Source organism: Medicago truncatula, chromosome 5, assembly GCF_003473485.1.
Source record: "Medicago truncatula cultivar Jemalong A17 chromosome 5, MtrunA17r5.0-ANR, whole genome shotgun sequence".
NCBI lineage: Eukaryota > Viridiplantae > Streptophyta > Magnoliopsida > Fabales > Fabaceae > Medicago > Medicago truncatula.
Window position 1 is genome coordinate 17,124,226 of NC_053046.1, and position 23,347 is coordinate 17,147,572.

The 23,347-nt window shown below is 33.6% G+C and overlaps 2 protein-coding genes across 2 annotated transcripts; both read right to left on the bottom strand.

Annotated features, from left to right (window-relative positions):
- Window positions 1–1,071: 1,071 nt before the first annotated feature.
- LOC11417543 (binding partner of ACD11 1) lies at window positions 1,072–4,966 on the bottom strand. Its single transcript, XM_003613606.4, has 5 exons — window positions 4,806–4,966; window positions 4,589–4,718; window positions 2,052–2,127; window positions 1,822–1,932; window positions 1,072–1,731 (listed from the first exon to the last, which is right to left on the bottom strand). The coding sequence occupies exons 2-5, from the start codon at window positions 4,708–4,710 to the stop codon at window positions 1,291–1,293; spliced, it is 750 nt and encodes a 249-aa protein (XP_003613654.1). The 5' UTR covers window positions 4,711–4,718; window positions 4,806–4,966; the 3' UTR covers window positions 1,072–1,290.
- Window positions 4,967–13,770: 8,804 nt separating this feature from the next.
- LOC11419079 (transcription factor PRE6) lies at window positions 13,771–15,121 on the bottom strand. The gene is made up of 2 exons (XM_003613609.4): window positions 14,632–15,121; window positions 13,771–14,195 (listed from the first exon to the last, which is right to left on the bottom strand). The coding sequence occupies exons 1-2, from the start codon at window positions 14,758–14,760 to the stop codon at window positions 14,043–14,045; spliced, it is 282 nt and encodes a 93-aa protein (XP_003613657.1). The 5' UTR covers window positions 14,761–15,121; the 3' UTR covers window positions 13,771–14,042.
- Window positions 15,122–23,347: the final 8,226 nt, after the last annotated feature.

Below are 23,347 nucleotides of genomic sequence, written 5' to 3' on the forward strand. Positions count from 1 at the left end.
TGAAAACCAATTTGGTTTTATTCTTGGGAGGCCGACAATGGAAACAATATACTAATTACAACATGTGATGGATCTATATCGAATGGGTCAAAATGACTTGCACTTAGATTTCATTGATTTGAAGAAGACGTATGATAAAGTGCCTAGAGAGATTTTATGGAAAGTGTTGTAGAAGAAAGATGTCAAGTTTGCCTATATTCGAGCTACAAGGATATGTGTGAGAGTCTCGACTACTATGAGGACGTAAGGTGGAGACCACGATGATTTTTTCATAAAAATAGGATTGCATCAAGCTTCAACACTAAGCCATGATCTTTTCATCATAGTTTTGGATGTACGGAACACGTCTAAGAGCGAGCACAAGGATGCATGCTTTTTGTGGTTGATATTGTCCTACATGAAAAATCGAAGGAAAAATTAAATGGGAGGTTCGAGACAAACCTCACAAACATATGGTCGTCAAATCCAAATTGGTTGGTTGAAATGGAGGAGTGCCTCAGATGTTTTATGTAATGTGATAGTACCACTCAAGTTGAAGGAAAAATCTTATCGGACATCAGTAAGACCAATGATGTTGTATTGAATATAGTGTTGAACGGTATAGCACGACCATATGTTAAGCATATTAGATATGAGGATGTTGCGTTGAATGTTTAGTGGTAAGAATATACAATATAGAGTTAAAAATGACAACATTATAGAAAATTGAGGTAGCATCTATTGTAGAAAAGATTGTAGAAACTCGACTTAGGTGGTTTTTGCACGTTGAAAGAAGACGTGAATTTTGTAGTAAGGAAAGTGGATCAAATGAGAGGAGCCAAATCACTAGATGTGGGAGAAAACTTAGAAAAACTAGAAGAAAAACTATTAACAAGGATCTAGAGATTAATGAGTTAGAGAAAGACATAATTTTTGATAGAATATTTTGACGTGATTGATTCATAGAGCTGACCCCACTTACTGACTTGGTTGTTGTTATTTTGTTTAGTGTTTTTAATACTTGTTCATGTTGCATTTCTTTCAGCAAAAAAAAATATATATATATATATACTGATGTCTAGGGGCTAAATATAATTCAAGTACCACCAAAACAATGAAAACCAAAAGCAAATCAAATCATCCTATTTTTTACGGATTAAAACCGATACAAATTTTTGTAGAGACCAATACCAAATAAAAGTGTACAAGGTAGAAACTAAAAATTATACACTTAGGTACTGTAGAGTTAGAGAAGCTATATAGCAGAGGCTTATATACAAGAAAATATGAGAGTAAACCAATTTCAATGTCTCACTGCTTAGTACCGCGGTTACCCAAATCAGATGCAGCTTGAGCGGCTCTTGTTAGAGCACCAGACATCCACAAGGCTCCCTTTGAAAAATAGCTACTATTTACCACTGAGTTTGCAGCTGCTGCTACTGTTCTTCCGGTTGCGGATGCAGCTGCCATTGTTGTTCCAGAGACATTATACTTCTGATCGACAGACTTAACAGCATCATAACCAGCAGATAGCTTATCAGTGAGGCCGATTTTCTGGCTCAATTCAGAAACCTTGGCTGTTGCAGTGGCAGAAACCCGATGTGACTCGTCAAAGTCTTTAGCCTTAGATAATGCATCCTTACTAAGGACATATCCCTTTGCTAGCATGGTCTTAACGACTTCTTGAGTCATAGCAACTGCTTCTCCAGCAGAGGAAACAAATTGACTGCTATGTTGAGTCTGATGTTGTGTCTGAAATTGATCATGTAAAAAATTGAATGTCAAACCATGACCAGAAAGCCATAATAATTAGCAACATAGAAAGAAAACAAAAATACATACAGTATAAGAATTCTCCTCCTCATGGCTATAGGAGGGCCTGCTCCAAAAATCATGTTCTTCATACTGCCCCCAGCGAGTTATGCATACACGTTGATCTAAAATAGTGGCTCCCTAAGAGAACAAATTACGAAGAAAGCAATAAATAACAGAATATAATCCACATAGCATGGGGTTCTTGACAGAACATATCAATATAAAAGTGTTCTGGACAGAGTTAGATAAATACTCACACTGAGTAAACATGCAGTGTCTTGAGAATACGCATCTTTGAAGGTCACATAAGCAGTACAAGCATAATCACCAGACCTGTCACAGGAAAATAACCAAGTATCATATCAAATTCCTAAATACTATGCCAAAAATGAATCATATCTCAAAAAATAAAGAACAACCACATACAATACTACAGGTAATTTTAATTCCCTGACTCAACAGATATTATTACCAATTCAGCATCAATAAGCAATGTATGTTGTACAAGTTAAAATAATCCCTTCAGTGAAGCCTAATACTAATGGACTTCATAACAAATTTTAATACACTGAGTGAGTACTTACGATCAACTCCAAAATGCTTCATGGAGTTTGTTTCCAGGTTAAAAATTATACACCACATTTCGGTAAGCTAAGTAGCAAAAACAGAAAAAGGAAAAAACAACAATAAAATTAGGTTCAAGTCTCAAGAAGCAATTAGTCAATACAGTGTCTCCCAATTTGGATTCTTTTCCTAATAGGTAATTATATGTAGATGTCCATTAATATATTTTCAGTCTTGTGGATTTAGGACACTATTAAAATATTAACTCACATGTTTTGCACTCATTTGGGTTTTAGCCCATATTGTAACTAGAATATTAGTTTGATAGGTCTGTTATTGTTAGTTAAGAAGTTTTCAGTTAATTAGTGAATAGGTTAGTCAGTGAGTGTGTCGGGAGGTAGGCAAAACCTCAAAGTGCTGCCAATGTTAGTAATCAAAGGGGTTCCTTCCCCATTTTCAGTAAGAAAATAACAGTTGGTTCTATCATGGTTGCTATATTTAATTAAACTCATTTCTCTCTTGGTCTATATAGCTCTTTACTCGTTAAGATATTGGTTAGCAATGACCACAAGCCCTGATCCACACTATCAATTGATCAACTCTAACGAAATCAATAAGAAAATTTTGGTTTCACTTATTTGTTTGATTCAGTTGTCATAATGTCCAACCCGATGTGTTTAGCTAAGTATCAAGTTAAAAACAATGAGCCCCAATAAACCTGAATCAAGCCAATTGATGTTAGGCATAAGCTCCTCGTGTTTCATTCTCTCACTTCACTGTTCCACCATTCTAGATCACAACTACACACAGACACACACACACACAATCACACAGCTTTGCTTTGCCTCTTCATTTTGAGATTTCTCCCACTTAAGATTTCCCTTACCCTTGCAACTTCCCATCAGCAGCTGCACTCTGGCAGTGATGATCTGTGTTCAACCATTCATGTCCTTGTGTTTTGTTCCTACACTGTGGGATTCTACCTATTATCATTCTGCATGCCACTATATTAGTGTAGCCATTTAGTTTGTGAGAGAAAAATGAAACAAGTGGTCCCACCAGGTGAAATAAACGACACAAGGAGACTTTTCTTGTCATTTTCTTTCCTCACAACACAATACATTAATGCAGTTCATGTGCGTCTTTCAATTCAAACCACAGTGCTTGATCTTAGATATAACAACGAAAGGTGAACTCAGCTGTTTTCAGGTAATTCCAACCTGAATACAACATTTGCAGTCCTCTCTAGTCTCTAGCACCTTATAAGGGCCATATATACGTAGACTGAGCTTTTTATTAGGTTTTCGGGCCAACATATACATGTCTGGTGGTAGCTTTAGAAAAAGCCAACCCCTCTGTAAAACTCCAATTCTCTTTGGTACTTATTGGCTTGGGCAAGTAACCAGTCCTAAAATATTAATTGGTTAGCTTGCAATTCAGCAAATAACTCACCCCATTCATGTGTCATCATATTCACCTCTTCCTTAGAATGGACAGCATGTTGGTATCCGCTTTCAATAGTGAAGGTGGCTTTGATACCAATTGATAGAACTGGACAAAACTATGACTAGAAAAATGTGTCTTTACTGAATAACCCTTTTCCTCAAGATCACTCCGATGTGGGTACAGTTCTAGAAACCAGAAACTATAAAAAAGGATAGTTAATTAATTCGTAGATGTTAGAGGGATCCAAGTCCCTAAACCGTTATATAGCAACTATTTAACAACACCGGTAACTATTTGATTTCCACGTATGTTCCTATAGTTACCAAATAATACAACATTGGTCTCTAAACCTAAGCGACCAAAATCCAAATAAATCAATCTATTTTAATCTAATTAATAGAAGGTGGATTCATAGCATCTGATTGCAATTTTTCACAATATCAAGAACATGTAAAAACCATAACCGCGATTTAAAACCTTGGCAATGATAAAAAGAATATACGAACGAACATGGAATTCAATTCAATCATCTCTAATTTACTTCAACAGATTACTAAACCTAGTTAGTTACCATATTCAAAGACACTAGCTGAATCAGTTATAATTAGTATAACAATCACTTAATTAGTTACCCTAATTAATCCATTAACTTTACAGTTAACTGAAATTCAAGATTACATAAATAAATCTTACCTAACCAAAGAAAGATTAAAAGAACAAAATCAATAATTAATAATTACCTAATTTATAACACAAGATTTAAAATTATTATGATTATTTTTACCTGATAATTTCAACATGTTGAATAGCACCAGAGAAAGCGAAAAATTCATAGACATCTTTATCAGTGGCTTGAGGTGAAAGACCAGTTACTTCAACGGCGTAACCATCACCAACCGAATTCATGGTTTTCACTGAAATAATAAATTAATTAAAAAAAGATTAGTGAATTTGAGAATCGATTATTGGAATAAGCTAGGTTACGAATTAGATGCATGTACCAGTTTTGAAATTGAAGAAAACGATGGAACTAACTGGAACGAATAGAGAGGAGACTCTTTTTCAGTGTTTGTTGACAGTTTTTGAAGAAAGATATGAAACTGTTGAAACTATTGTTGACTTTTAATAGCTATATGAAATTTGCTTTTTTGACACAAAAATTTCCTAAACACACACGGAAAATACTAAAATACTTTCGGCGGTGGTTAACTACCCGCTTCGGGTTAAAAAATCGGCAGCTATTAACTACCGTTTAGCCCATCAATAGTTAATTACCGTTTCATATCAAAACATAAATCTTGCATTCTATTTTGTAATTCCAAGCCATTTTCAGTCTGCTTGATCTGTAATTTCAAACGGCAATTCTAGATGAAATTAAACCAATACAACAACATTCAGCAATCATAAACAACAACATTATATAATTTATATATGATTTTGTAATATTACACAAATACGATAATACGTTAACGTTACACAAATGTTTGAAATTCGACAAAAGTTCCACATTATGCAACACATTACACTAAATGACATCAAATCTCTCGTGAACATTCTACGCACCTGCAATTGGAACGAACATATAGATATAACACATTATTTTCAACAAACCTCATAAACATAAATCCTACGTCACTATTTCCACATGTCTTCCTCTCCCTCCCCAAGATCATAATGCGGTTGTTGTACAAATACATGCGATGTACTATGATCTTCACCACGAAACACAAGGTATTGTTCAGTTGTGTCTTTAGGTCATTCAGAGTATCCGTCGGAGTTAAGAAAACTTAAATCGTCTTCTTTAAAGCGGAATATGTCACATGACCTTCAATTTGTGCATTTTGAGACATGTTGAGAAAACTTTAGTGCTTTGCCATTTTATATTATTAACATGGATGTTGTGAGATTGTTCATAGATTCATCCTTTCGTTTTTAGCGAATTTTTATTGTATCGATGTACTCTATCAATTTGAATGAATGAATATCATTTATTTTTTTTAAAAAAAAAATCTCGATTTTGGAATCCAAACATCTCATTTACATGTTTCGGATCCTTCTTGAGACGTAATACAGGGCCCGTTTGTTTTAGTTTTTAAAAAATGGATTTTCCTTTGTATTTTTAAAAATGGATTTTTTTGAAATCTACTCAAAAATAGTAAAAATTATTTCAAATTCATTTGATATAAGTTAAAAAAGAGATTTTGACATTCATTAACTTAAATATTCATTGTTCGAGATTTTACATGGTATATTTTCAAAATGACATCTTTTAAAAATAATTTTTATGAAAAGCTATTTAGAATAGTTGGGCCATTATAGCAATTGTGTCTTACAAATTAATTCACAACTTTTATCCTATATCAATATGAAATTCAGAGACAATCATTTATATTCTTGTCTCTATTTAGATGCAATTTCTTGTCAACTTGAAGGACAATAGTTGGGCCTTTATATTTACTAATCTTTTACGATGATGATATGAAAACATTTGTTATTCTTATTTTCGTGTAAAACATAATTAAAAAGGAGAAACTATAGTATTCTAATTTTGTTCGATTTTTCAAGTTTTTCTAAAAAAAAAAAAAAAATTACATTTGTCATCACTTTTAATTTGCTCGTAAAGGTCCATTAAAAAAAAAAAAAATCACTTGAGTGGTGGTCGAAGCTGAACTTTTGAAGCAAAATCACTATTGGGTGCCTAATTGTTCACTGTTGGCGGTGTTGGTTCTTTGATGAGTTGTTGTTAGGGTATTCGGCATTTTGAGGGTGCTGGTGGTTTTTCTTTGGGGGTTTTTGGTGTTTTTTATTTTCTCTTTTTGATGTAATACTTGAGATTTAATTCCCTTATATATATATATATATGGGACATATCAAGTGAGAATGAGTATTTTATGTGAGAATGGTAGGAATGAATTTGAGCCATTAGATTAAAATAGGAAAGGCTGAGATTATAACATACACCTTCAAAGCATTTTTCCTTCTTCTCACGTTAACCATTATCCGTTCTTCTTCTCCTCACATTCCACCACCTGATTCGGCGCCCCCAACCTTCCACCACCGTAGAATTGCCGTCACCTCCTTCCCCCACCAAATCTGGTGGTTCATGACAGCTCTCTCTTCGTCTCTCTCTCATCATGACTACATGGTCGTCGCCGGTGTACCACAGGGTGTCAGTGATTGAGAATTGATTTTTTTGATTAATTTTTATATGGATTAAAGTCTGTATTTGAGAAAAATTGATTAAGAATTAAAAAGAATTATGCACAAATACATATCTTAAGGTTTTAAATTCATGTTAATTAAACTTTCTTCTTTCATGGCATTCCAATTTCTTCATTACGGTTTCAATGGTTGTGTGGTTCAAAATAAAATTGTGTTCTACAGGTTCAAAAAGAACAAATCAAAGGCATGTTTTTAATTTGAAAGTGTTCTGCAGATAGAAGAAAGAACGTAGGAATGGATAGTAGAAGATGAAATGTGGGTGTGCAAAACTCATAGATAGAACCGTTGGATAGAGTGGTTGTGGACACATGTGGTGTTTAATTGGACTCATTTAATCTCAACCATATATTTTTAATCTGATGGCTCCTATTCATTCCTACCATTCTCACATAAAATACTCATTCTCACTTGATATATATAAAATATTTTGCCATTCAAAAAAATAATAATAAAAAAAAAATTAGACTATTACTTTTTCCACCCTGCTGTATTCTACCGTGTTCTATTTTTTTCAAAAATACCCCTAGTCGGATTACATAATCCGAACTACGTTTGGATTATGAAATCCGAACAAATTCTTGTTTTTGGAACTTAAAGAACCCTGAGGGATGTTGATGTCAATGTGCAATGGATGGATTCAGATTATACGATCCGGACTGGTTTTATACTTTCCGGATTATGTAATCCCAAAAGTGTCAATCACGTCGTTGAAAGTCAACAAATAGGGGTGAAAAAGGATGTTTTCGGACTACATAATCCGGGATTATATAATCCGAATTGTATCAACACAGAGGCAGAAGCCATCTGTTTTGGCTGAGCCTCTGTTTTGGTGCATTTTGCCAACTGTTTTGGCATTTGACCATATGTTCAAACAGAAAATTGAATTTATAACATAACAATTAACAACACAACATAATTTTCAAACATTCAAACATTAATCAAACATAAAAATTAAAATTATCCAAATGTTATATAACTAAAAATCATCCAAAATATTCAAACATTAACATAATTAAAAAGTACGATCAACCCGATATCACTACACCCCTACCACCCCTGCCACCATCCCTTCCACCCTCAACATGTTGCCTACGACGGTAAACCTTCCCACCATGCACCTCTCTCAATACTTCCTCCAAATGTTGTAATGCCTCAGACCCTTCCTGCACCTCACCACTGGACATAACAACATACATATGGTCTCTGATACGGCCCAACCTTCCGCCCAACTCTAAGAACCCATGCTCTCCATCCTCCTGAGCAGCAATCTCATCAATGATCTCTTGCTCTGGTGGCTTCGGCACCGGAAGTTCAATGTCTAGAAGAATCATGCGTGGATGAAAGACGTCATAAAACCATTGGATGTATCTCTCTGCTGCCTCCACACCATGCAGTGCACGGTGACCTAACTGCTGAGATGTCAGAGCATAATCAAGAGCACGCTGAAAGCGGAGGGTGATATCTTCTAAGGTCTCCTGGGGAGGTGCACTCTCACATGGATGTCTCGGGACGGCCCGAACGTACCCAACCTGACGAAGCACCCGCTCCGGCAGATATCTCATCATGCAGTTATGGTATCTGAGTCATCAAGAGTAAAGGCTAACCCGCTCAAAAGGACATGCCTGATGGTGCTCAACATATGGGGCCATGACAACGTCCGCTAGATCCAGTGCATCCAGATGCCCTCTTTATGAGTCTGGTGTAGACAAACCAATCCGTGGTGCAAAAATGCATGGCTCGTGGATGCATATCATCCCGATATCCACTCCACGCATCCTTGCTGCATATAACCCTGAAGTGCTAATAAATCTAAGCCTGCAACAAAGACAACCGCATATAAATATACAAACAGTCAAAATTTACAAATGAAAAAACAAACATAATTATTTATTTATACCTGCAGCAATGTCAAGTATTCTGACAGCTGACTGCAGTTCCAATGGGCAACATGGTTAAGTTCCCTATACAAGTGAGATAGTGTCGTAGCTCCCCATGAAAAACAAGAAACAACCTAAAGGTCTTTGAAGTACGTCAGATAGACAACATCCACATAGGTGACACTCCTGTAAGTGAAGAGTGTGATCCCCACCAAGTACATCAAATATATGTGAAGAGTCTGGTCCCGCAACCTCTGCACCTCCTCCTCCATACCACCCTCATTATCTAACTCCAACTACAACAAAAGACGCTCCTTGAAAATCTTCCTCAAGAAGCTAAACCGTGCATGTGCACCTTTGGTCTCATTCACCTCATCAAAAGCAACTTGTGGAGAATACCCCAAATACTGTATCATCAACTCCACCGCATCGTCCCTTGAAATACTCTCGTGGGACAAAATCATGCCATCAATAGGGAGATGCAGCAAACAGGACACATCATCAAGTGTCACTGTCATCTCGCCAAAAGGAGGATGGAAGCTCGAAGTCTCCTCGTGCCACCTCTCCGCAAATGTTGATAGCTGGTCGTGGTCAATCTGGCTGTAGCTGGTATCCTGAAGAGACTGGTGACACTCAATCGATCACGCCACCACTGTGCGTTCATGATAGGCTTCGTATCGTCATCATGCATCGTATCAATCTTCTTCCCGTTGTTGATGCATTTTAAATTGGCTCGTCACTGAAAAAAATTAAAAACAAAACATCAACATCAGTTTCACAAAGATTAACATCAGTTTCAAAAAGATTAACAACAGTTTGCAATCATTCATTAAAGTATCACATTAATATGTACCACTCCCCAGATGCCTTCCTGGCCACGTGCACATGGTACGTCAGCAGAGTAGTGTCGTGTGGGCCATTGGGATAGTCATCAAGAGGCTTAGAGTCTGCCTCCACCACACATTTTCCCCCCCTCTGCCGTCGCTGCTGTTGGCCATCATCCACATCCTCCAATCCATTGCCTCAACATCATCATCCACCTGATGTTCCACGACCATCTGCTCGTAATCTGGGTCAGCCTGAGGATGAGGCTCGTCCTCATCAACAACATGGTGTGGCCTGCCAGGCCTATGCCTGAGAGCTTGAACTACACCCTTCGTCTCTCGAGCCTCTCGACGCGCTTGACGCTCTCTCCTAACGGATGCGTGCATAGCCTCATTATTACCCCCTCTGTGATCTATTCCTGTAACATGCATATTAGGGCACAACACAACAGAACAAAGGAAAAAAAAATACACAGGTGTATTTCGGATTTCATTTTCCGAACAACAACAATCTTGTCCTGAAAACGAAATTTGAACACCTTCGGTAAACCAGAAGAAAAAAGAACAACGAAAATTAACTTGCATCCGTAAGGATATGGAACTAACCTTCAGATTTATGTTTTATAAGGCTTGAAATGTTGTGATTTTGGGCAAAAAAAAACTCCAAATTTTGACCGATTTGTGCAATTCGGATTTTGGGATAAGGGAGAGAGAGAGAGAGAGAGAGAGAGAGAGAGAGAGAGAGTGAAAAGTGAAACTGTAAAATGGGAGGGGTGAACTTCCTTTTATACATTGAAGTTGTCCGGATTACGTAATCTGAATGACATGTTGGTCATTTTTGCAGGGCACATGAGTATGGCATAGGGTGGGAAAAGTAATATGTAATAAATTATTTGAGAATTGAGCCCACTAAGTTTGAGGTCCATATTTAAATATGTCCATTTATATTAAGAAAATCAAAGACCATTACTTTTCCCACCTGATGAGTTTCTCACGCGCCTTATTTAGATTCTAAAATCTGAAATATTTCAACGTGTTTTTGCAGGTTTTTATGAGGTGTGTATACTGTTCGGATTCTATAATTCAAACTGCATAGGAGACACGAGAAGCTCATAGGGTAAAAAAAGAAGCAATCAAAATCAAATCAAAAACTCATATAGTCCATTAGTCTTGAGTCCAAGAGAGAGAAAGAAAGAATAGAAAAGAGGACAAAAATGTAAAGTTAGAGACAAACCCACATCATTTTTTCATTCATTTGTAGATCACCATAAACCCTCCAACTTTGCAACACCCCAAGAACTACGTAGCTTTGAATTTTCTATCACATTGAGAGATATGTAAGAACAAGATACCACTCATGTTGCGCACACTAATTGATTTATATATTTTCCTCTCTATTTAAATGCACTTTAATTCAAAAATAAATAAACGAAACATTGACATTTAATTTGTACAAAATATATATTTTAACGTTAAAAATGTTTTGCACAATTAAATATTTGAGATATCTACACAAATTTGAATAAATTTTGGTGGCGACTTTATTGTTTTCGACCAACCCTCAAATTCTAGGTCATGTTTTCTTCATAAAGATATGTACATGAAGGTGCCTCAAGGCCTGACCCTCAGAAATCTAGCCAAGTTTGCCAGTTACAAAAGTCCCTATATGCTTTGATTGCAAGCAAGTCACTAATGGTATGAAAATCTTGCGATTTTTCTCATACATCTAGGCTACAAACAAGCATCATCATATCATACTTTGTTTCCTTTATCCTATGAGATATCTTCACAACCTTATGGTTGGAAACTCCATTTATGAGATTCCTAGAATGAAATCTCTATCTTGTATTTTAGTTTTATGATGAATTTTTTGGCCTAGAGGTGGCATATTCCAATCATGGAATTTATATTTGATAAAAAAATACTGTTTGGATCTTCTAAATTCTTCATGATTCGGATCCACTCATGTCCGTTATCATGTTACTTGTAAGTACTTAGACATCTAAAAAATCGCCTAGGAAAATGACTATTCTTCCACAAGTCTTTCTCTCTTCAACTTTTGGGTTTCATGCAGATTGGGCTGGCGGTGTTAACAGTCGAAGACCCATTCTCATGGCGTACTAAGAAACAAACCAGAGTCTCAACATCATCTAGTGAAGCTCAATATCAAGCCTCTTAATTAGCTGCTGCATGTGAACTACAATATCTCATTTACTTACCAGATGATTTTAAAGTGCATTGTTCTTGAATTCTTGTTTTTTAATGTTATAATTGGTGCCCCTTAAATACTCCTGCTAACCCGGTATTTCATGAAAAAACCAAGCACCTTGAAATAGATAGATTTCCCTTTTGTTCGCAATAAAGTGCGAGAAGGAATACTTAGATTGCTCTCAATTTCAAGCAGTGAACAAGCTGCCGATTTCTTCACCAATTCACTTGATCCCAAACTATTCCTTATGAAGAAGAAGTTACTTGATTTGCAAGTCCTACCTCCGGTTCTTTTTATAAGAGATATATTGGTCAATAAGATTTTATGTATTTGGTTCAAAATATAGAACAGATACACCAATTTTTCTTGACCCATATTCCCTTATAAAAAGGAACGGAGGTAATAACTTTCAATGAAAGCTAACTGATTCTGCCACATCAGCATTTGGCAGGTACAAACGGTTAGAAGTTGCTAGGATTCAGTTGTGAGGTATTGATCCAATTAAGAATAATGCACACTATGCAATGAAAGAACTTAACTACTCTATAAATAAGAACTTTCCTTTGACCAAATCAAATCTTTCAGTACATTTCTCTCTGATTTGAGAGTTCAATATATTTCATATGAAAAAAGGATGTCTGATATTCTCAAACTTGGAGACTGACATGTTTTGGAAATATTTTTTGGATATGAAAAAAGTCAAGGCAATGTCTCTTTTATGAGTGTCTATGGATCCCTTGGAATGCATCTATTGGATACCCTAGTCCAATGGATTAATGGTGTTTTTTTATTGATACTTCCCTGTGTTTGATTGGACTACCCTAGTCCAAGTGCTCTAGACTTAACTACTGCTCCCTCCGGTCGTTATTATAAGCAAAAGTTGACTTTTTAGGTTCATTCAATAAATGAAGCTAAAAAGTGAATTTTTGCTTATAATAACGACCGGATGGAGTATATTATATTTAGCTACTTAAAAAAAGGATAATTGAGTACCTCTTGTTCATTTTTTTAGAGCTCTTATACATGAACCACTTTAGGTGGCATACTCTTTTACACCCACACACATTTGTGACATGTGACAAAAACATTGAAAGAAGAGATGAAAAGAGGTGATGATGTGATGTGAAATTACTAAAATACCCCTGATACATGGGAGTGTATAAAAATTTAGAACTTGTATTTCACCGAAAAACAAAGCTTCAAGGTTTTTATTGCCGTCACCATTTTTATGTTAGTATGACTCTAAATTAATTTTAGCGTCCATTTTTTGCCGACGCTAAAACGCTAGTTTCTTGTAATGATAGAAATCCTTGACGAGAGGTAAATATATTCGTAGCAAAAACATTAAATGCAGACATTTATTGTAGTCAAAATTCGAACCTTGTATTTAGGAACAATAAATATTTGGTATAACATTGATGATATTTTTCTTTTCTTTTCTACTTTACTTTTTTTTCTTTATGTAATTGGAAACAATAAATAGATACTTTGTGATTATCCGTATACATATTTGTACATAGAAATGCAACTACATATATAGATATTTGATGGATACATAAATGTATGTTGCCAAATATCATATGGTTGGATCATAAGTTGGTTATTTTATATTGTGGTCCTATTGACAACATCAATATCACGGGTTGGCAAGAGCAAATAACCGAAAATGGCATGTGGGGTAATGTCACATGTAATTGGCACTGTCAACTTCAAAGCTTGACCCTTTCAATGGACCCTCACAACAAAAAGTTTCTCTCATTAGTTAAATTACTAAGATCAAATCCAAATATTGCTGCCTCCAAATTTGAAAATTTGAAAATCATTCATACACATAAGAACTAATCAAGATGTAGTCCATTTTATTTATAGCTATAGAAGCTCATCATCATAATCATAATCTCACTACAAATTAAGTGTCACATAAAATTAAACTAATTAATCTCAAGGACTAACAAAGGTATATAGTAAACCCTTTTGCCTTGGTCTACAAACCAAATTAAACCCTACACAGATAAGAGAATAACAATAAAGTGAGACAAGGACATGCACACGACAAACAAATGCAAGAGTAGTAGTAGTTATAAATATATATATAACTAGACACTATTACATAAGTAAGCTCCTAATAATAGCTGCTTGAGCACTGTTGGAATCTGTAGAAGCCAAAAGTTGTGACAATCTGTCACTTAAATCATCAACTTCTCTATGCAAGTTTTTTATGTAGTTGCAAGTCTCTTGCAATACCTTAGTAGCTGAAACCTATAGCACCATCAAAAAATGAAAAATAAATTTTAGTAGAATTCAAAATTTAATTAATTGTTTTTTAGTTTTATACACCACCCACTTGCATGTTGCAACTAGCTACAAGGTAGTAATTAATGCATGATTAGTAAATGAGTACAATACAATACAATACACAAGTTGTGGCAAAGAATTGAGGAAGAGTCATAATAAACATTGTTTATCTACCAAAACTAACAATGTCCACACAATATATGCATTGTATTGTATCATTCTTGTTGTGCATGTGATTGATGACTTGGGAATTTGTGAGAGTGTGTATGAAGGAAACTTTTTATAAGTAAAATATAATCTTATTTCTTATAAATTAAGTATCATCTGCATACAAGTATCATCTGCATACAATTGCAAACAGTTTAAAGAACGAAGACTAGGATATTTAAAAAATAAATACCTTGTTGGAGCGGCTAGCGTGAAGTTCGGGGATAAGTTGTTGTAACTTGGAAATGAGATCAGTGATTTGAGCATCAGTGATCTCAGAGGAACCACCGGATTGTCTGGAACGAGATCTTCTGCTAGACATTGTTATAATTAAGGAGGTAGTGGTAATGTAAAGTAACTATATGTCAGAAATATTAATTTGTGATACAAGAAAATAAATAAAGAGAAAGAGATGAAATGAGGTTGGTTGGTTGTCAGAGAAAGAAGGGAAGAAAGTGAAGAGAAGTTATGTGAAATGAGTATGGAGAGTAAGGGAATAGTATTTATTAAGAGAGAAATAAATAAAAGTGGTTATATGTTTTTTGTAATGTTGCTAAGGTATGATAATAAAATTAAATTTGGCGAAGAGAGTGAAGAGGAGTGGGTTGAAGTTGAATGAAGAGGACAAGTGCATGGGAGAAAGAAGTGGGCTATGGGTGTTATTAATAGAGAGAAATGAAATGGGAGAGGGGAGAGAGGGAGAGATTAGGCCATACTGTCCTTTCTGAATGTGTCCCCTAACTGGGGTTAGTGTTCAAGTGGCTTAAGAAAATTGTGCTTGTTTATCGGCCTACGATGTGGGACCTCTTTGTGTCAGTCACACCACGCAACCCCATGTTATCTTACTACTACTACTTCTTCTCATTATTTAATTTTAATCATTCATTATTCATATTCATTTATGCTTATTCTGGTCTAAAGTAATCGATACTCTTTTGCTATATGTGTCAGTGTTATTGATATAACATGTTTTGATCATATTTTTTAATAAGTGAAAATGGATTATCATAAAAGAAAATCTTTTCAGGCTAAGACGTGTCACAATGAGATACAATCGATCAATAAAAATTTTGTAATAACATAAACACGAAAAAGCAAAGCTTCTAAGAGATAGATAATAAGCATTGGTGACGTGAGGATGAAGCTTCCAAACATGGTATTAAAAATTAAAGTAGTGTATTTTGATTTCAACCATCCATAAATTGGAAGTTTAATCTTCTTGCTTAAAGTTTGCATATTTTCATCCTTATGCTGGAAAATATGGCAATTGCGTTTTCTAATTGTCCATACCATAGAAAACCAAACAATATTCAAAGAAAGACAATCTCTTTTCGAAAAACCACCTAAAGAAGCAAATTGTATTCAATGGTCAAAAAATAAGTTGTGTCCCACGAATTCAACACCTAACAATTTGCAACCAAGGACCATAATCTGCCAAACTCATTGCATCTGACGTATAAATGATTCATATCTTCGGTCATACTGGATCCTCCTATACATCAACCTTACTACTCACAGAATATTGTTTGGACGAATGTCACAACCAAATCTACCTATCCCCCTTAGCATCTTGCAAAACAATAGAAGTTACTAGCTCACAAAGCTCCCCCCACACGTGCTTCTTCCCATGCAAACAGACGCCTACGCCACCTCGTTGTCTCACCATCCTCACCCCACCTAAAAAATACATATTAGCCACCGTCGCCATTTTATTCTCTACTAAAGCATATAATCTGTTAAACCTATCACATAACCGACTCCCTTCCACCCACGGACTCCTCCAAAAAATGTTTAAGACCCACCTCCCACCACTGCCAAATATTATCAATCAACCAACTCCCCAACCCCACACTAGTTTCCACTCTCATCCTATGATTATTCTGCCACCACACATATCCACTTCCTTCGCTATGTCAAATGTGCCCCCTCTCACCGTACCGAGCAATTTAAATCCGATACCATAAACTCTCTCATTCCTCCAACATCATCCACCACCATTTACCCATTAAAGCTAAATTCAACTTCAGCAATCTCCTAACCGTAAAACCACCTTTCTCCTTTTTTGAACAATTGGTATCCCATTCAACTTCTCAAAAATCATTTTGGCCCACATATATCATCATATAGCTCAAATTCTTTTTTGATAATATGAATATTGTCAAGAATGGAAAATGATCAATTAAATGGTTGTTCGGTTATTTACATAGAGAAAAATATTTTTATTGATTTTGAAAATGAGAAAATCGTTGAGGAGAATTATTAATGCTACAAATTTTTATATATGGTACCATCGCTATTCAAAAATCCTGGATCCGTCTACAAATGAGAATGTTCTTAAATAGTTTTTTTTTTTCAACAAGCAACTTTTCGTGTTTGTAAATATATCAGATTTTCATATTAGTCTTTATAAAAAAAATTTAAAATTTGTAGTACCAAGAAAAAATCATCAGCTCTTTTGGTTTCTATTTTTAAGTCAACTCATATCTATCCTTCATAATTTTCAATGAAAATTTAAAGCAATGTTTATAACATTATGAGAATTTCTCCCAAAAAAGAATTAGAATTTTTTAACAAAACATGAATTAAATATGAATTTTAAGTGCCAAAAACATAAAAAAGTTCACATTTAATTCATATTTTTGTTAAAAAAAAAATTATAATTTTATAATATTATAAATATTGCAGGAAATTTTCATTCTAAAATATGAAAGTGACACATGAGTTGATTTAAAAGTACGAAGGAAAAGTGGTGGTTGAAAACTTTTGAAGAACTAAAACTCAAAGAAAAATTTTAGGGAGACCAAAACAAAAGTTGATATATTTATAGAAATCAAAACCATATTTAACTCTTATTTTTTTATAGAATTCATAAAAAAAAATTGTAGATTTCTATTCTTGTTTGACAATTTTATAGAATTACTTGATACCAAAGATCTTAATAATCACAATAGTTTTTTTTGTAGAAAAAGGGGTGTCAGACAACTTTGGTCATTCAAATAATAGTTTTATGACCAAACATTTATCAGTCCTATAGAAGGAGCCGGTTCCAAGTCATAGGTTGTATCTGCTTGAGTAGTTTACGATACTAGTGTGAGATTAACTCTAACTAACATTTTTTTTTTGTTGATTAAAATCTCTTAACATTATTATAAGTAATTACTATTTTTTTGAACTAGCATATGGTAATACAAGACAGTGTTGCAACTTGTGATCCAAGAGCACAAGTGGTTCATTGTGATTTTACCTCTACTGCAGAAATCTTTGTTGGTGGTATATTCTATTGCAAATATTAACACATATACCTGTCATGATTCCTAGGCTATTCCCAATATAGATACTAATACAAAAATCAATGTTGGTAACATAAATGAAGCAGTCCTAAAATTGAGAATATATACTTGATGATGCTGGTGAAGATATTCTAATTATTTCAGTCGTCAATGTTGAAATGGAAACACTCCTAATATATATCGGATGTGTTGTCCATAATGAAGAAGATTTAGTACTTATTTTTTAGACTCAATTAGATGATTACTTTGCTCACAATAAGAATCAGGTAACCACCAATCAGACCTCGTGATCTTAGCTCAGTTGACAGAGACAATGCATAATATATGTAAGATTCGGAGTTCAAACTCCGACCACCACCAAAATAGAAGGTAACCACCAATCATGTTATGAAAAATGATGTTCAAAATTCTTAAGAAGCTTTGGTGTTATATGGTGGAGGAAGATAAGTCTAAAGAGTTTGATGATTTTTTTGGATAAGGCAAGAACAAATGACATAAAAAAGAGTGGCTCCCAATGAAGTTGGTACCTAACTCTAATATGTCAGATGCTTATAAATATATTATTAAAAAAAAAGGAAAAAAAAACATAAAAAAAACTGGGGGACATAAACCTAACCAGTTTATCCACAAAATGGAGTTTTACCCAAACGGATAATATGAAAATTAAAAACAACACAAGATATAGCCTAGAAAAGGACCAACCGTCAACACGGGGCAGATCCACGTATACCATCCTCTCCCTACAAAGCACAACAAGATAAACACTCTTTCGAGCCCCAAAGTACGGACTAAATAAGACTCTCCTTCCGACGCGGGGTGGAATACTGGAAGCTATAGCCTAGAATCGCAACCACACGTAAATAAAGAGTTTGATGATGATAATGCAGAAAATAAAGACGGTTATACTACTTTGGAGGATGCTCCTTTCACCCTTTTTATATCTTAAAAAATAGAAAAAATAAATTAAAGTTCAGCTAACTAGGAGAACAATTGGTTATAACACCCACTTTAGGAGGGGTGGTCCTTAATTTTTAAATAGGGTTTTGGTATATTCCTCTTTTTTTTTCTTTTTTTTTTTTTAATAAATTTAGGGAGCCTTAACAAATGATTTTATGAAGTTAGGGATACCATTATATTGGAGATGTCTTTCATCTAATTTGATACTTAAGAGCTCCTAGCTTCTTAAAAAAAACCTAGGTGTATGATACGAATAATATATAAAAAAAATGCGAATATGATGTTCCTTTGATGAATGGTTTCTAGCTAAAATTACAATAGAAAAATCCAAGATGGTTAACAGGTAAATTGAAAAGGTTAATATTTATTATTTATTATGTATTTACTAGACATGGAAATGATGTAGGCTAAAGAGATAAATCCCTACCGCCTGACTGATAGGAGGGATCATACCAAATTAGAATGGAAAATGCATAATCTATGCAATGTCTGAGATTCAAATTATGGGATCATACCAAAATGCATAATATATTGCAATGTCAGAGATAAATCCCTGCCGCCCTGACTCATAGGAGGGATCATACCAAATAACATCAAATTGAAAGACTAAAATTAAAGATATAATTTTTGTTATTTTTTTTAATGGCCAAAATAAATTATATTAAATGACACTAGAATCCTAACCAATATAAGAAGTGTAAGGTGGGAAATCAAAAGTCATTACAAAGAGAAAGTAACACAAATAAATATCATGGATGAGTTAAAAGCTAGTAGCTCTATCGCTTCATCTGGTATAACCCTACACTCCTTGATATTTTTGACTATCCTGGGACGAAACAAACTTTCTTGAATATATCTCATGAATTGATCTAACTAATGTAGTGTCTAATTGGATCAGTCCCTTGAAATGATATTGAGCGAATATAGAGAATATGGTTCTTAGATCATTGGCATTTTGAAGTTTCATTTTGTTAAACAGGACAATTCCATTTAGGTTAATCAATGGGTGGCGAAACTCAACACATAGCAACTTTATGGTATCATTATTGTTGAGAAGACCATTTCAGTTGGATCTTCAAACCAGAAAGTGTAACATTGTCATTGATCCTAAACAAATTCGAGTTGCCACATAATGAATTACAGCTAGATTAGAACTCAGTTCTAATGGATAAGGTTTGTGAATGATAATGAATCAAACAAACCAATTTATACAAGTTTTAGTGCACCGTCGAACTTCGAATATGTTGATTCGTTCTAGGTTAAAAAAAATGTTGGTAAGTACCATAAACCATACACAACTACTTATTATACATGAGACATCTATTATATTATTAACATTAATTAAAAAATCATAATTTGTAATTTCGATATAACAAAACCGATTCAAATTAAATTGATTTATATAAGATCAGATTGGATCTGACTTTTTAAATCTAGATCAGATTGTATCATCTTTAGATCTGATTAGTTTTTTTTTTTTTTTTTTTTTTTTTTATCTCAAAAGTGATATAAACTTTGCCACAAACCCCCCTAATAATTACTAGAGTAATTTTGGATTAAATAAAGAAAAATAAAATTCCTGGAGTATTCCTTTATATAAATCAATCAATAATAACAATTATTAAATTGGCGACATAATCTTCTGACAACAAATTACAAAGTTTCAAAAAGATTTAATGGTGATAATGAGAGAACTTACACTATAACATAACTTAATTAAAATATCAATCGATGTACACATTTATAAAACCGTTCAAATCTAATATATATATATATATATATATATATATATATATATATATGTGTGGGTTTGCTAGGATACACCTACTAATTTTTATTAAGGTGTATTTTAGCAAAGATATAACTAAAAAGTTGTTAAATACACCTTAAGGTAAATGTTGCTAAAGCACACCTTCTAAAAAATAAATGAATGTATGTTAGCAACTCCTATAGGCATTTGCTAGGATACACCCACTTATTTTTTAGAAGGTGTGTTTTAGCAAATTATAACTAAAAGTGAAATGCACCTTAAGGTGTAGCTTGCTAAAACACTCCTACATAAAAACTAGTGGGTGTGTTCTACCAAATCCCATATATATATATATATATATATATATATATATATATATATATATATATATATATATATATATATATATATATGAGGTTTGTTAGGATACACCTACTAATTTTTATTAAGGTGTGTTTTAGAAAAGATATAACTAAAAAGTTGTTAAATATATTTTAAGGTGAACGTTGCTAAAACACATTCTAAAAAATAAATGTGTGTATGTTAGCAACTCCTATAGGCATTTGCTAGAACACACTCACTTATTTTTTAGAAGTTGTGTTTTACCAAATTATAATTAAAAAGTAGTTAAATACTCCTTAAGGTGTAACTTGCTAAAACACTTCCACATAAAAACTAATAGGTATATTCTAACAAATCGTTATATATATATATATATATATATATATATATATACACAAAAGAATTTGTTCATGTTGATCTTTCATTCTCTATTCTGTCAGAGTTCAAAATATTATCTCTCCTAATAAACTACTATAAAATCTATATTAATGTGTGTTGTCTGCTTCTATATATATATATATATATATATATATATTTGGTTCAATGTCCTTTTTTCTTTTATATCATGTTATAGATGCGAAGTTTCCATCATAATCAATGGTGATTAAACTTTATCAGAGAATATATGGAACACATATAATACATTCTTCTCTTTCAATAAATCTTTCTGCATTCGGAAGAATCAATGATCAAACACCTAACCATTTGTTTAAATAGTCCAAGTCCCTTATTACTTGAATTAGTTCATTATTGGTGTCCAATTCACTCTTACAAAAATAAAACCTAAATTAATCTTTGATGATTTTATATTGTGGATAAATTAGTCATTACTTCGTTATAATAGAAGAACTGATTTAACCCGTATATAATCTTCGGTGACTAATTTAAGTTTATCTTTTTGTCAGGAAAAACTGTTATAAGATTATAAATGATCAAAAAGATTTATGCTGTCCCTGTCCATCTATAATCTTTCTTGAGATTCAAATATTCAATCAATTAATTGATGGATGATAACTTAACAAAGACAAAGTTTGCAAAAACTATAGTCTTAGATTATCCTAGAACAACAACAACATGTTACTTTATATAACCCTTGAGCCTGCTGCAAAACCATCACTTGGAAGTTGGGAGCATCAAACAAGTGGCTATGTTACCGGTTTTGGTTGTCTCTCTAGCAACCTATTCAACAGTGATTTGTTGTTTTGGTTTTTGTCTTCACTTGAAATTCTAAAAAGCTTCAAAACACATTCCAAAATTTTTGAGATGGAATTGTTGACCAGTCTCTATCTATACATGTATCCATAATTCACGTAAATAAATTGGGTTGCAAATTATGGATCTTTGATCCATGCCGGATTATGTATACTTCTCCGTACTTCCTCTGTCACAAAATATAAGCAAAAATGAGTAATATAAATTAATGTATTTGCTACAAATTTTAAACAAAATATATTAATTTTTATTTACCAATTTCCGCTTTTATTTTGAGATGAAGGAAATATTTTTTAGAAAAGTGCAAAATTTTAAGAGAAAATATTGCGTGTTCACATGTATTTAGACACATTATTTGACCGCACAAATAAAAATTCATATCAATTAACTCTTCTAAAAATAAACATTACATATATTTCTCTCTTTTTATTTTATCTTTTCTGAAATATGAATATGTATTCAAATAGAGTGTCCAAATATTTATGACCAACTTCCAAACTTTAGTTATATATAGCATTCATGCACATGTCACGTGTCATCATGTTATGCATGTCTTTGCGGGCTTCAAAATCGATTCCCCCCTGCTACTAACATTAGCACGTACTTTGTTGTTGATGTATAGAGTATGCTTGGGCAAACGACAAAATAGATTACCAATGCATTGAAATCAAAACTATATAATATATATTATTCAAAACAAACCAAAACTATTCGTAAAAAAAAAAAAAAAAAAAAAAAGAACCAAAACTATGCCTAATAAGATTATAAATTTAAGGCTTAATTGTACTTTTGGCCCCCTATCTTTTCAAAAGTTGCGATTTTAGCTCCCTAATTAACTAAAATACAAAACAACCCCCTATGTATTGGATCTTTGACACTTTTGGCCCCCAAAGTGGAAAGATAGGGGCCAAAATTGCAACTTTTGAAAAGATAGGGGACCAAAAGTGCAATTAAGCCTAAATTTAATTGTATTTTTGACCCTTTAAATATCAAAATTGTGCAACCAACTCTTGTTATTTTGAGTATTTTGAACACATTTGTTTCTCTTTTTGATTTGGTAGTATCTTTCTCATTTTCTTCAAAATTTATGCTCATATGACATTATTTATTGATATGACATCCGAATCTCATACTCAACACGACTTTTCTACAAAGCTAGAAACTAAAATCGTAAGAAAATGTCAAACCCTAATTAGGAATTTTGTTCTCTCTCTCTCCCTCCCTCCCTCCCTCTCGCTCCCCAAAAGATTTATAATTAGTGACTTATAGAGACTTGGCAATTGAACCGTTAAAACTATTTTGATCATTAAAAGTTATGGTTTGGTAGAGATGGACAAAGTAAAAGGGTTGAAATTATG